The sequence below is a fragment of the Myzus persicae genome, unplaced genomic scaffold (genome assembly GCF_001856785.1).
Source record: "Myzus persicae strain clone G006 unplaced genomic scaffold, MPER_G0061.0, whole genome shotgun sequence".
NCBI lineage: Eukaryota > Metazoa > Arthropoda > Insecta > Hemiptera > Aphididae > Myzus > Myzus persicae.
The window spans coordinates 9,029-26,361 of record NW_019100881.1 but is presented as its reverse complement, the minus strand read 5'-3'; the positions used below and the strand labels follow the sequence as shown (position 1 = coordinate 26,361).

Genomic DNA, 17,333 nt, shown 5'->3' with positions numbered 1-17,333 from the left:
GAACAGCGCAGTACTTAATGCAGTATTTAAAATAAATTATAACCGTACAATGGAATAATGATAAATAAAAAAAAAAAATTACACAGACCTTTTTTTCGTAAAACGCTGTATAATATCATTTTTTCAGTGGGATTTTTTTTCGGAGTGACCCACGATATTACATAGGTTTATTTGGTTTCATTATTTATGTGGGAGGCTGCAACAAGCAATAATAACATATGCGTTGTATTATACATTTATTATACTGCTGCAGTATTGTGTCGGTTTCTTTGCAACGGCGGAGCGGTCGGTCAGTTTTCTTGGAATTCAGACTGCAGTATAATGATAATAATAATAGTAATAATAATAATAATAACATATAGGTGATTTCATCTGTAGAGTAACTTTTCATTTTATATATTTAAAAATGTGAACCTTATAATATTCCTCTCGAGCAGCGGCCATCAGCCAGTATATCAAACGATGTAATGTAATATTTTATGATATATATATACGTCCGAGAAGGAACCGAATGCATTTTTGTTCTGTATCCACAGGGCTAAAACTGCAGTATGCCGCATACCTATACGCGTATAGTATAATATAATGCAGATGGTATAGTTCGGGAGTGGCCAAATTTTTTTCCTACAAATATCTACCCCGAATACTACATTATTGTCCTCTGAGGACCTATACGATTATTGTCGATAATGGTCACTGGGATTTATTGGTGGGTTACTGAACGGTAAATGTATATAAATCCTAGTTATATGTGGGATCTACTTTGAAAATTTTCACGATTGATCAGTTACCTAACCTAACCTCGCTATCGATTGTTTGACCGCACCTAGGCTCTGGCGAATCACCCAAAAACTAAACATTATCTATATATTACAGTATGATACAGCAATGTATAAATATATAAAAATTATATTTTATTTTAATGTATGACTGTCATGGTACTTATACAAACCGAAACCAAAATAAATGTATGTACACACAAAGTTCTAGCAGATAGGTATCTTTCTAATCTGCAAAAAGGATTTAATTCTAAAAGGATCAAGTTTTGAATTTTTTTAGATACAATAAAACGTTTTGTTATATACAATAAATATGTATACTATACAGTCGTTATATTATGCTAAATGATACATTAATACATAGTAAGTATATTGCATTATAATTTATAATAGATAATTGTTGGACGGTTTTCTTTCATCATACATCGGGGGAAGTAATTCAACTGTGTGATTTTCAAGTAGGACACTCACACAGTGAAAAACCAATCTTGATGTATGGCAAAATAAAGAATAATATAAATAATAAAAAAAAAAATACAATTACGAAGATTACAACATATAACTGTATTCGATATTTAATAGCAGAGAAAAATCGTAAAATAAATATTGAAGTATACAACAGTATATTACAAACATGAAAATATTGTGTTTTCGTAGGTATAAAAATACATAGGTAGGCATAATATATGTAGGTGTCTGGTGTAATAAGGTATGATATTATAATCACCGAAATAAAATATTTTGTTAGTACCAACTACCAAAAATACTAATTATTTAAAACAAATTAGTATTTATTATGGTAATGCCTTATCTATGTGTACTATATAAATACTTATTATTAATTATTATACTTAGGTAACCCCTTTTTTTAATACAGTGGAGTACTTACATAATATTAGCAAAAAACGGCTTAAATCTAAAAGGTTCAGTTTCTGAATTATTTGAAATACAATTAATATGTTGTATTATGCATAATAAATAATATATGTAATACAGCTTAAAATGTAGAATAGATCTGATAATCTTTTTTCATCATACATTATGGTAGCTTAATCAACTGTGTGATTTTCAAATACAACACTCACACAGTGAAAAAGTTACCTTGATGTATGACAATTGATGTATGAAAATAAATAACAATATGAAAAAGTTTAAGAAAATACAATTACGATGATGATAACATATAATTGTATTTGATATTTAATGGTAAAGAAAAATCGTAAAATAAATATTGAAGTATATACAAGTATACAACAGTATGTTACAAACATTAAAACAATGTGTTTTTATAAATAAAAATAACAATATACATTCGATAAAATAGTATAATTATTATAGTAGTATAGTACTGTTTAATGTTTATAAACTATGAGAAATAAATTGACGGGTTTTTTTTATGAAATTCCGTAGGTAACAATAACGTCTTTAGATTTCCCCAAAAAGGCTAAAGACGTATGTGTTACCAATAGGAATCTTTCACAAATAATGAATGTTGCTAAAGACGTAGAATCCAGCACCTATTTTCAAAAGGTAAAAATTATAAAACAATTTTTAGCAATCCGTTGCTTACATGATGGATCATAAGAGTAACAAATTTTTTAAACTGAATATGATTTGCAAAAAATGTTAATGTTACCCGAATGATTCCTCATAAATAAAATTTGGCGTACCTATAATACATTATACAATATTAAAATAAATACAAAACTAAAAGTTTGATAATATCTACATTATAGAGGTATTTATAAACGTACACGTTTAAAAAACAAATGTGTGTTTAAATAACAATTTATCGTGCGTTTAAATTGCATATTCGTTTTGTGTAAAATAAAAATATAATCGCGGTATTTATGAGGTTTTGTTTTTATGACATGAAATCAAATAATAGGTATACCTGTTGCGAAGATTGCAGTTACCATCAATCGGTAGTATAAACTCTAGTCATAAATTTAAATGCACTGTTACTAGGAGTTATACTAACGGTCGATGGTCACTTCAGCTGTTTATTATTTGATATTAGTTATTACGATCTACAAATGTTTTTATTGTATTATATATTAATACAACAGTAATCAATAAACAATGCGGCGTAATAGTATAGATAGACAGTATAGTATAAATAATTATTAAGATTACCTCGAGGATTTCTACAGCGTAGTGGCGAGTTCAAGATACGTCGAACAACTCTTTTCTCGACGTCCGCATTACTCGGTTTCTACTGTTCAAAACACGATCTCGTACTGACCCCAAACGCAGAAAGGGTGCGGGTGTGCTTTGTATTGTTCGCGGTTCAGGCAAGTGAGAAGGGATGATGCTGACGCTACACCTGCAGCATGTTACACCTGCCACCTGCTCACGCCAATGATCGTTGCAGAGCGATTTCACCTGTTTCCTCTGAAATATGTCGAAAACGAAACCACGTGGCACGGGGTTTTGCAACCCTCTATAATAGAATAATATACTCAGGAGGTATCTGTTTAGTTAGTTACCTATATTAAATGTATACATAATAATTAATAATAATAACTACACGTCTTTATTTATATTTAAGAAAAAAATTAAAATTAAATGTACTTATTTTGCCACGAAACTGTTCCACTAGGTGAATTGAAAAAATCTGTAAAAAGTTCCCTCACATGAAATGCTTCTTGACTCGCATTTCCGCCTTGAAATTGTATAGTATTTAGAGTAGTTTCATTTAACGGTGTACCTTCAGTATAACGTTCCGACTATACGAAGATTTACCACCGTATATTTTTATAAAGTTATGTAAGACACATGATGCTAGCACAATAAGATCGTATCCCTTCCCTTGACAAAATCCTAAATACGCCACTGAATATAGGTAGTATGGTATGAAGGTCAAAAGTTTTATGTATTTTATGTAAGTTAGGCATGTCAAACTGAAAGTATTAACTGTTCTAAATATCAATAATATAGAATAGTTTATTTTACGGGCACATACAAATTTATCGAAAAAAAACATTTTATACACATTTATAATTGTATTAATTATTTTATTAGAATGGTATTTGGACGTTTCCCTTGTGCCGTGCCTATCCACTCGAAGATCCCCCCCCCCCTGTAAAAATTACGAAAGTGTGCATATTATTATTAGCAGTTAGTTATAAAAGTTAGTAGTATAGTTAGTACTTTAGTAGTAATGAAAATAAAAATATATTAATTTTTTTTATGAAGTCAATACTTCATTAAATTTGATTATTGTACTTTATGGTATATATTATATTAGTATTAAATATTAGTATATTGATTTAATATTGATTTTTCATGCACATAGTATAATATTTTCAAACTATTTAGACTAATTTTAAGCTATTTCAGACGTTCACGAACGAGCATATACCTTTTTAGTAACACTACGATGAAGCATAGAATATTTTATGCGATTTTGCCAAATACACGTTTTCGGAATTTTGTAATTTATTATTTTCACGTATTAGGAGGTACGCCAATTATTTTGATACCTATCAGACACTAGCTCGGTTTTATCAATGTTATCGATTAATAAATAATTCCACATAGGAATAAAGTTCCTATGTTTTAAATACTTAGCATTGGGGGAAAATATAAGATAATTAAGATACAATTCCAAAATTAAAAGGAATTTTCTGTTAAATTTTCAAATATTGCATATATAAAGAAAACATTCTATGAATTTCTGTAACTTAAAATAATTTGCAAATTTTGTGATTTTTACGTATTTTATCGAAATTCGAACTTTAGGTGCTTATATAAAATAAGTTGTGACTGTAAATTTTCAATATTTTTCAAGTGTCAATCTAACAATATATAATGAGTATTGTATTAAATGTTCAAGCTTTTTGACCTAACGAATAAAATTGGCTCAAACAGAGTCGAAATATTTCAAAAAAGGTTATAGTGCATATAAATTGCTAATAAAAACATTCAGTGAAAATGTCATCAATACACAGTTTAGATTATGGTCTTATATAAAATTACTTTAACTACATAAATAACCAAATATATATACATGACAATATTTATAAATTACATACAATTTGCGAGTTTCTATTTTTTGTACGAGGAATTTGAAAATTTCAGTTAGTTCTGGTTACAGTAGTGTATTGATTCTAAATCTTATAAATAAGTTAAACAAATATGTATTAGGGAATGGTTCACAGTGATGTTCAAAGTATACATTTAACATTAAAGTTTTGAGTCTTTGCAATACTTTTGGTAATCGTGCTAAAGAAGGAAACTGATTCGTGAATATAGTGTCTAATTCAAAAATATACTTATAGTAAAAATTATAATCTGGAGTCAATAAGACGAAAACAAAGATATAAAACTGTGCTGATGTAATTTGAAGTGAGTGAAAAAAGTTCACAGATTTTTGCAGGGCTAGACACCGAACATTTTTTTTCCCCGATTTCGGACACCGGTATTGATTTATTGTTGCGATGTCGATTTCGGTTTTGATTACTGCGGTATTGAATTTTTTCGATTTTGTTTTCGGTTCGATACCTCGATTTCGTTTTTTAATGGTTACTAGTACAAAATCGGTTTCAAACATTGGTTTTATGTAAGAACCTGTGTTAATTTTTTATGGTTTTTAGTACATATATTTAATTATGTGTGGTAGTATTATAACTATAGGGCCCGGATTTATACACATTTGTATGTTTTTTCTAAACAATCCAAAAAATAGCTAGGAAAGCTTCAAGTTTGAATTATAGTCAACAGATCCGTAAGAAATCTAGATCCTAGAAAGTTTCATTTTGCATATTTTTGCACATTTTGTAATTTTTGACATGTACTGCATATTTCTGAATTGTATAATTTTTTATTGTACCTATTTATACGGTTTTTAAATGCATAATATGTAATATTTTGCTTATTTTGATTAAAATAACGTATTTATAGTTATATTTATTGTCTATGTATAATTTGATGAAGTCGTTTTATCTTATCTGAGACCTGTCGAAACAAGTATAGTAATCTGTTATTGAGTAGGTTTTCGTGAATCATACATTAGTCGTTTTTGTCGTGATCCGAGCGTGCGAAATTTATTTTCATTTTATTTAATTTATATAGGTATATTTAAATATTAATTTTTCAGATTTAAATTTCAATATGTCGAAAAAACAAAAAAAAAAGACAAATCGTATAAAAAATAAATACTATTACGACGATAAAAGTGTTCGTGGCATCATGACTTACGACATCAACCAGTCTGGCACGAAATTAAAAAAAAAACAAAAGTGTAGAGGCGCTTCTATATACAAGTTCTATTGTTTTAGTGACAACATTATAACAATTGTCGTATAATACAACATTGTAGTGTTACCTTTAACAATAATAATACTATAAGCTGCTGCAGTATTTATATTGTCATAAAATAAGTTTCAATCAGTGATACTGATATGGTTTAATACCATCACAGTTTTCATATTTTTATAATTTTAATATTACTCAGAGTTTTATATACTATACATATATCATGGACGCGAGTGTCATCTTTCATTCGTTCTGTAATATCACGGAGTAAAGCTATATATATATATATATATGTATAACTATTTTGTATAGTTAACGAAATTTATGATAATCGTTTACCACTTGCTCCGTGTACTGTTGCTGCCAGGTCATCGGTAAAGTAAAATAATTTATATTAAATTTTGTTTTACACTTTAAAATTTAAATATAGGTTTACGTAAATTATACTTTTATACTCGGTATAACTAATTGTCTTGTCGAACATCGTACATCCAAATCCTCTCACGTTCCCCCGTTTGGTATAGATCTATCACTACGGATACACAATTACACACAAAATACCAGTAGTGATAGACATAATAATTTAATTGTTACCACGTAACAATACTACGAGTTCTATGTATTGGGTCGGCAAACCAAGTCCGAAAAAAAGAAAAATATACGATAATGATAGTTTAAAATATTGTCAGTCGAAACAACGAAATTACATCTCTAAAACATTTAGTCTTAAATTTTAACTTAAATATTTTGATTGGACTATATATTTTTTTATTTAATTTAAAAAAAAATTGTATTACCTACTTCATAATATAGTTACTCAATTTCCCGCAATTGTAAATTTTAACTTGACATTTATTGACGTTATAATGTCGGGCTTATACTGCTTATAGTAGCCAGAGGTAGTTGTTGTTTGAGCTGTCGAGCTCTTACGAGCAGTTGGTCCGACAACTCGCACGGTACAACGGTTGTACCCATCATACCACCTACAGTTTTTCGAAATTATACTGTAGACACGGATTATTGATACTGATAAATGTATTGTAAATAATTATAAATTGCGTATGACTACCATGGTGAAGGGGTGTGTTGACGACCAGTTCACAAATGCGTGCACAAATCAAATAATAAAGAATAAATAATAATGTGGTTCGATACCGATCGTATATACAAGTCAGGCGGTAGTCAGGCAACGGCTTGCGTAAGGTGGAGGACGGGAGCGTAATCGGGTCACCCAATATAACCTAAACGCAGGAGCACCGAACTCGCGAATACGTACCGTTAAGCAACACTATATACGGCCGCTGATCACAGCAACGACGCGAAAACCACCTGCAGTCTAGTGATCACGCGAGATTTCACGGCGGCACGCGCGCGCGGAGAATGAGAAAACACGAACGTTGCGCTCCGTTCAACCGCTGGAAAAATACGACGACCGGTGGTCACGACGGCCGAGGGCCAAGCTCGCGGGGGGGGGGGACCGAGGAGGGGGAAAGTGTCGCTAGGACACGAGAACGATCATATTATGGAACGTCCGTGCTTTTGGCCGCTTACCCGTTCCGCGTTCGAACAATTGGTCAGGCAGCAGGCTAATCAATATCACTGCGATGATGTCCCTGAACGCACTGGTGTACACACGATGGTGCAGGTCGACAACCTGATGGAGTGGACCTAAATCTGTAGTTTTACTTGTTCGCAGACATCCTACGGCAGAGGTGTTCAAACTTTTTCATCCCGCGGCTACTGTAGTCCCGTAAGTCTTCACAAAATGTTGACGGCTCAAAAATTATAAACGATAAAAAAAATCAATGTTTATATGAATGTAATTTACATTTTATGATTTATACTCATTGTTTATTTACCACATTAGATATAAAAAAAAAAATTAAAGCTATATTTGGCGAATGATTGTTGTATACAATTCAACGTTTCCCAACCGGTGTGCCACGATGATAATGGCAAACGTTTTTCGTAAAAATATTTATTGGTTTTCAATTATACTACGAGGCTCCCTTCGACAACTCCCCCGACGCCCCTGGGAGACGACCGGTCGATTTATTCCGTTGAAATCATCATCTTTCAGACTTCAACTTAATCTACCTCCGACAATCGCACGTGGCAAATATTAGCACTACGACGGTCACTGCGATGTAATTGGAAATAATTCACTAACGAGAGCTACGAATTTAAAGAAAGCAGAAATTTGTCAAGAGAGGTGCAAAAATATTTTCATATTTTCAAAGTGTTGTTTGTGGCATGTTTTTTTCATACGGTTAAGTAATGTAAAAGTTATTTATGAATTTTAATAATATTATGTACATATGCCTTACTCGATTTATTTTATTGAGGTACTTAAAATGCAACTTTAAATTTAAAAAAATGATAATTTTAGGTTATTAAAATGAATATGACACCTAAAAGTTAAAGTAAAAACCACTAAATTTTTTCATATTTTGAGAACTCAAGTCTAAAAACATTAAATTTAATAATTACCAATCGCTTGTGTGTTGTCAAGTATAACTTTTAAAACAAACTTCTAAACTAATCACCAGTTATAAAAAAAACTAGAAAACAACCAAAAATAATGTTAAAAAAGGTTAGTTCTTTTACTAATCGGTTAATATCATTCGGTTTCTGCTGCAGGTAAAAAATCAACTACTTATTATTATATCTGTTAACTGCAGCTGCAGCCAGCAGCTTTACCATAAAATGATAATTCTTAAAATAAAAAATTTGAAGAAAACAAATTTGTGATATTTTATATTACGTAATAATTATAATGATTGCCCCCCCTACCAAAAAAAAGCCAATTAAGGGGCAACTGTCACTACTTGCCCATCCACCACCATCTAGAATCTAAAAACGAGAAATTAAATGTGGCTTAATAATTTTAGAGGACGACTCATCAAAATAACTAATAAGTACGCGAACAATTCCTTTACACATTTATAGTGTCGATGAAAGCCTAAAATAATAATATTTGTAATTTTCAATGACGATAAACATTATCTACGTTCTCTAAATGAACTTTCGTACTTTATACACTGCTATCGTATTATACACTGTGGACAAGTGGGTAGGTAACGTGTTTAATCAATGTTACGGTCTTCAGTCTTCAGTGTATGTCTAGTTACTGTTCTAGTTTTCTGGCGAGCGTAATTATTTGCATCGTTTTTTTCTTCATATCTACATCGAAATTTTGTTGTTTTTTTTATAAAATTGTTTAGAATGCCTAAAGTTGTAAGTTCAATCAATTATAAGGTAGCTGCATATTTAAAAGAATTTCCGAATGAAACATTTCAAAGTGATGGGAAAGTTTTATACTGTAAATGTTGTGAAAAATCGGTGTGCTATCATTACGTCAGTTGATGTGGAACGTTCATTCAGTCAATACAAAATCATTTTACGACCAAATCGCCGCCATTTTACGTTTTTAAATCTTAGAGAATATGTAGTTTGCATTGTTTTAATAATTATTAATTAGATAAGAGATAAGATTTTTATACTTACTTTTGGTACTTATTTTTTCTGTTAAGCGGTTATTACATATTTTGATTTTTTTTTACATATTTCAATAAAAATAAGTACATATTTATGTACATATTTTGATTTTTTTATTACAATAAAATCCGTTCCCTAGTAATCACTAATCAGTATTAAGTATAATATTATCACGCGACACGCACAAGTACACAACAATACTGCTGAACTGCTCAAGCTCAAGACAAACGGAAATTCAATTTTGGATTTAGATGTTGCAAGATGTGAATGTATGTTGAACTGTTTTTATTGTACTAAAATTATTACTGTGCTTCAGGCGTCTGGATTTATGTCATATATTATTAAGGTAAGAACTAGGGCTCGGATCGGATTCGTATGTACCTAAATATAGAATAGGTAAGGAATTATCTGAATTTGACAAGTGATGAATACGTTTCAAAAGGTTCTAAAATGTTTACAGTTACCGATTAAATGTATAGCAAAGGTTTGTACTACAATTTTGAAAAAAACTTTATGCCTACTGAACTATCCCTATCTAGTTGATTTTCATGTAGATGTGAATACATTAATATAAACATTGCTGTTTAATTTTTAGTGATTATTCGTCATAGGTAGATACTTCATTTCAATCTAAAGATGTACATATTATGTCATTACCTATCATAGGTACATATTATAGTCCATGTCCATTGCATTATTATAATAAATATAATAGGTAGGTACCATAATTGTTATCATGGTACCTATAATTGATAATATTATTATCTTGAAAACTTAACAATTTTTTATTTTTGAATTTTTTAAAATACCTATATATAAATTATTCAGATTTCAAAAACTTGTAATACTTCTTCATATATTTTACTATTTAATATGATATGTATCCAAGTCATACTAATGATAATTTATTGTTAACATACATATGGAATTATATTTGATTTTTTTTGTTACTTATTATTTTATTGCTTATTATATTTATAAGTATATTATATCCATAGTAGATTAATTATTTAAATATAATTTTCATGTTTTTGTGCTTTTTTTCTGTGCATATTATTTGCAATTCACCAAGATACACATTTGTATTATCATTCCAAAAATAATTATATTCTATTCATAATTTTCAATGATTTATCAATGGATTAAGTATTGTTAATCTATAGTAAAAATGTCTTAAAGGTATTCTAACATTTATAACTGCTTCAAAAATCACTATTAGGTACTGAAATTGTAGTCATTTTAAATATAATTATTACTTTTTAATTTAATGAAATCAGTTAAAAATCATCTTTTTATTGTGTTACCTACTAATTACCTTCAATTTATTTTATTTTATAATGAGCCATACTTTTCTGTGATTTTAATGTCTATAAGTACTATTATATTTCTTTCTCCATAATATACATACATAGTATTGTATATCCATATTGTATTTATTGTATTCAATTTGCTAATACATCATTCATTATCATTATATTATTTTTTTATCATTCACTTATTCAATTTTTAAGCTTGGTTAATTTGATGTGGTACCTAAATGGTAATAATGTAATTCACATTATTATTTATTATTTTAAATTAATTATCATTAGACCTCTACCATGACATAGTGTCTGCAAGCCAAAAATGATATATTGGAGACGTATTAATAAATTGATAAACAAATTAACATTACCAACATTCAAGTTAATAAATCCAAGTAGGTGCCTTAATTGACTGCTGGAAAAATTTAAACTTAAAAGTAACATATTATGTGTTTGTTTAGTATACAATATATTATTGTGTAGAAAAATGTAAAGTAGTTTATTTAAAAAATACTATGACTAAGATGTGAAGAAATATATATTTTAAGATTATTTAACTATAATATTACCATAATTTTAGTTACTTATCAAGATTTTTTTTATAATTCTGTAGTGTCATCAATTATTGAAACAATTTAACACATTTTGTTAATTAAAATGGCTTTATACATTTAAAGTTAGAATACCTAATGATATTAAAACCAAACCTATCTAATGAATTTCTCTTTGCTTTGAAACAACTTTCAAAATGTAATACAGTGGACGCCGCTTATAATACTAACATTGGGACCAGCACAAAGTGAGACTTATAACCGAATGACTTTTATAGGTGAAGTGGGAAAAAAAATTAATTACATATTTATGAATTTTATTTTACTACATATTTTTCTTTAATTTTAATACTCTAATACATATTACATATGTCATACGTAATATTGAATAAATTAAAAAAATTCTGATAAAAAAATTGAAATTACTATACATGTAAAAAATGAATGTATGCATTAATAAAAAATTATAAAAGATGTATAATGTACCTATTTATTATTTATGAAAAAAAATTGTGATTTAGTTTTTTTTTAGTTATTACTTATTAACCTTTATTAACTAATATTCCGGAAATATATTGGAAAATGTGAAAGACGATACAATTTGTTGTACATACACACATAATAAAGCAAAAAACATTAATTTATTTCTAAATTTTGACCAAAAATGTTTATTATTTACCATTTTTTTTTTACAAAATTTGAGTTTTATAACCGAATTTTTTATAACGGATTTAGATACGTCCGGACCGTTTCAGACAATTTTGAGTCTAATAAGCAACTGAACCTTATATCCGTGAGTCTTATAAGCGGCGTCCACTGTATTATTCTTAGTTTTCGATTTTAACTACCTAACTAATTCCTTTTAGAAAATTCTAAATTATGAGTAATCTTATTGTTTAGTTAATATTTGTATTTTCAGTATAATATTGGCAAGCATACATTTTTAATTTTAGAATTGTCAAAACTACCTATATGTATATTATTATTTATTATAAATCAAAATATTTCCAAGTGTTCACAATAGTTATCAACTTAGTAATATTAGATGTAAAATATGAAGTGTATAAAATAATTTTTATTAAAATATTGCAGCTTATATTATACACATGTATTTAAATCTTGTGATTATAAAGGTTTCTGAATATTTGTAAGTACATAAAAGGATAAAAATAAAGTATATAAAATGTTTAAAATTGAATGTAGATGTACCAGATTATTTATAATGTTACATTTTTATTTTTTGGGGCTTGGATGTTGTTGCAGTAAATATACATATACTATTAAACTTCTTAGACTTAATTTTACAAAGTATACTTTTTATTCATATTATAGCTTGTTACAGTGTTGTAGCTATCTAATAAGACCATGTATACATATTACATTATATATTTGTATAGAAACAATTTTAAGTTTGATAAGCATAATTAAACAAAATAAATGATGGTAATTCAATCAATTTTCCCAATTTCCCTTCAAAAATATACATAAGTTTTAAGTTGAGAAACAGAATTAAGTATATTGAGTAAATTTGAAAAAGAAAAAAAATTCATATAAATACAACCTAACTTGAGATTCAATTATTTACAACTAAAATATTTATGGAACAAGTACAATGTAAATATTGTAAACTGACAATAAATTTGAAAAACAATAAATAGTAGTAAACTTTACAAAATCCGAGCCCTATTTATTATTATTATTGGGATTTTAATATTTGGTAATATCAAATCTTTATGCTGTGAAATGGTTATTTTTTTGCAAACATTGTCTGATTTTATAGCATCATTTAACGTTATGTTTTACGCAAAATTTAATCATTCAATTTTTAGTAAAAATGTGATCTTCTTGCAGTTTTTAGAAATGAAATACCATTTATTTATTTTGCTGATACCTACCACAGAAGTAAAGGAATCCAATTATGCAAGTACAAAAACAAATTTTACAGGAGAGATAAAACAAAATAATATTATATGATTTTTGGTCAAATATTTCTGTTTGTTTTTGAAACTTTTTTTGTAAACAAAATTGGGCTAACAATTTAATTTGTAGTAACTGCCAAATAATAAATAATATGATAAATATGATTGATTTGGTAGTTGTTTATAATAGTATATCATGAGTTCATTGTCATATGGAAAATCACATGATGTTGAAGCTAAGATATCATACCTACATTGAATTACAATTAAATACTTCAACAATATTATTTTGTATGATTACATCCTGAACCAGTTGATAACTGGACATGTTATACTATTGTATTGTGTTACTTTACTTCTGTGGTATAATAATAATAGTAATACAATTCTCACATAAATTGTCAACAGTTTTAATAGTTAAAAAAGGACTTGTATAATGCTGCTGCCGATACCTATGTATTATACAATATTAATATGTTTACAAAACCAAAATGTTCATAATATCTATATTATATTGTTAGTTTAAATATAATATATGATTATTAAGACAGTATATAACTGCCTTTATATTTTGTAGTTATATAATAATAAAATATTTTTAATTCTATAATATTATTACACTGTACAAAATAAAAAACAAATTTGGGTGTGAATAACAATTTATTATGCATTTAAATATTGCATATTCGTATTATGTAAAATAAAAATACACAATTCTAATAACATTATATTACTTTTTATTTATAGTTATATATTTCTTATATATATATGAGCTGAAATAGTAATAATTGAAAATATTTACCACAGTGTATTTCTTTCTTCATCAGTTTTTCTGTCCCGTGTTACTCGAGCTTTAGGATCATCTTTTAGTTAGAGTCGTGAATTTTTTAATGACAATGTACCGCAATGTGGGCCAGTAAGTGATCTTTAAACATAAAAAAATTAATTTTATGAGCAGAAACTTCATAAAAAGTAAATTTGAAGCAATTTTTTATTTTACTTTTTTAACAAATACAAAAGTCATTGACATTGAAAGACATATTCACACTGAGTTGCATAAGTAGAGTGTTAGTGAATTCCAACAAATGTATTATCTCAGATTGTGGAACAAATAAACTTTTTTCTGGAAACCAAAAGAATTTATTCAAAAATGATACTAAATAATGTACCTAAATGCATTTTGGTATTGAAAAAACTTACATTGTAAAGGGTAGAGAACACAAAAATATCTTTGAATATTTATAATTAATACCATAGAAAACCCTCAGTCTGTTTCCTCAATAACAAACATATTTTCAAAAGGAAACAATTATAGAACAATTTTTACATATCCGTTGTTTAAATGATGCATCATAAGAGTGGCAAAAATATTTTACTGAATATGATTTATATGTTACGAGTAAAATGAGTTTATGCCACCCGAATGAGCCATCATTAAGGCAGTTGCTGATACCTGTACTTTATACAATATTAAAATATATTCAATACTAAAATGTTTATAATATCTATAATGTACAGTGATTTTATATATATTATTATAATGATAATATGTTTCTTATTCTATAATATTATTATAATATACAATATTAAAAAACAAATTTGGGTTTGAATGACAATTTATTATGCATTTAATTATTGCATATTCGTATTATGTAAAATAAAAATACACAATAATAGAACAATTTTTTCAAATCCGTTGTTTAAATGATGCCTCATAAGAGTGGCAAAAACCCTTAACTCAATATGATTTATATGTTACTAGCCAAATGAGTTTATGCCACCCGAATGAACCATCAATAATGCAGATGCTGATACCTATATATATATTACTACATAAAAATGAATAAAAAACCAGAATTTTAATAATATCTATATTATACAGTTATTTTAAATATATTATATGATTATTAAGACAGTATATAACTGCAGTTATAACAAAAGTTTTAGTTATCATCAATCGTTAGTATAAACTCTAAACACAATTTATAAATGCACTGTCACTTAAAGTTATACTAACAGTCGGTGGTAACCTCTGCTGTACATTATTATTTATTAGTTATTATGATATACAAATGATTTCATAATATTATATATTAATTAATCGATGATAAATAAACAACGCGGTATGATAGTGTAATGTATATAACTATTAAGATAACCTGAAGCATAGTGGTGAATTCGAAATATATTGAACAAGTCTTCTCTCAACGTTCGCATTGCTCGTTTTCTACTCTTCAAAACACGGTCATGAACTGGCTCCAAATGCGGAAAGAGCTTAGGTGTACTGTGTACTGTGTGTAGGAGGTCAGTAGAATAAGAAGCAATTATAATGAAGCTACACCAGCCACGCCCTCGCGCCAATGATCGTGTGTATTGCGATTTCATGCGATTCGTCTGAAATTATTCATTGAATATGAAATCATGGGTTTTACAATTTTTCATACAAAGTTTTTAATATATGTTCTAAACTTAAATATTATATTATAAAATATTAAGTCATACTTTATATTAAGCATCTTTTTCCCGTTATTTATGCTAGGCCAACATTAAAACATTAGAAATGAATATCGTATAATAATTATTTAATACTTTTCGAAACATACAATTTTTTTAAGAAATAATTACTAAGTTAAATGTTTATCATGGTAAAAATCATAAATAATATGACTTACTATAATAAGTTTGTGTTGTTTACACCTAATATTACATTTTAATTTATAATAGATGATTGGTTTGACAGTTTTTTTCATCATACATTATGGGAACTAATTCAACTGTGTGATTTTCAAATACAACACTCACACACTGAAAAAGTAACCTTGATGTATGACAAAATAGGTAATAATATTAAAAATCTTAAGAAAATACCTTTGCAAAGATTATAACATACGTGTAACTGCATACAATAGTAATGTCAAAGAAAAATAGTAATATAACAATTTGAGTATACAATAGTATGTTACAAACATGAAAATATTATGTTTTCGCAAATAAAAATAATAATTTACATAGATACGATAAAACAGTAAAAGTATTATAATAATATACTGTTATATATTTGGATACTTTGAGAAATTGAGAAAAAAAATTGTTGACTTTTTTATGAAATTCTGTAGAAAATTTAAATTATTAAATATGTTATTTAATTTTCAATACATTTAGGTACATAATAATCAAATGTTTCTTATTGAAAAATATTAATATGTTCAAGCTTATACCATTAAATTTGTGTTTGAATAACAATTTATTATGCATTTAAATTTATTTAGACTTTATTTAGACTTATGCACTGTCACTAAGAGTTATACCAACAGTTGATGGTAACCATTGAACAAATATTCTCTCAACAATTCGCATTGCTCGGTTTCTACGCTGTTCAAAACACGGTCTTGAACTGGCTACAAACGCGGAAAGAGCTTGGGTGCACAGTGTACTGTGTGTAGAAGGTCAGTCTCCAGTATGAAGCAATGATAATGAAGCTACACCAGCCATCCGCTCACGCCAAAGATCGTCTGCAGTGCGTTTTCACCAGATTCCTCTGAAATTATATGTCGAATATGAAATCATGGGTTTTACAATTTTTCATACAAAGTTTTCAATATCTGATCTATACTTAAATATTATATTATAAAATATTAAGTCATACCTTATATTAAACATATCTTTCCCGTTATTTATGATAGGTAAATATTAAAACATTTGAAATCAATATCGCACAATTATAATTTAACACTTTTCGAAACATACAATTTTTTTAAGAAATAATTACTAAGTTAAATGTTTATCATGGTAATAATCATAAATAACTTACTATAATAATTAATAAGTTTGTGTAGTTTACATCTAATATTACATTTTAATTTTTAATAGATGATTGGTTTGACAGTTTTTTTCATCATACATTATGGTCACTAATTCAAGTGTGTGATTTTCAAATACAACACTCACACACTGAAAAAGGAACCTTGATGTATGACAAAATAGGTAATAATATTAAAAATCTTAAGAAAATACCATTAGGAA

The 17,333-nt window shown here is 27.6% G+C and overlaps 1 protein-coding gene across 1 annotated transcript; it reads left to right on the top strand.

Annotated features, from left to right (window-relative positions):
- Positions 1-9,263: 9,263 nt before the first annotated feature.
- Positions 9,264-13,415, top strand: LOC111026569. The gene is made up of 3 exons (XM_022304671.1): positions 9,264-9,360; positions 9,725-9,882; positions 13,243-13,415. Exons 1-3 carry the CDS (start codon positions 9,264-9,266, stop codon positions 13,363-13,365), a joined length of 378 nt encoding a protein of 125 aa, XP_022160363.1. The 3' UTR covers positions 13,366-13,415.
- The last annotated feature ends 3,918 nt before the right edge of the window (positions 13,416-17,333 follow it).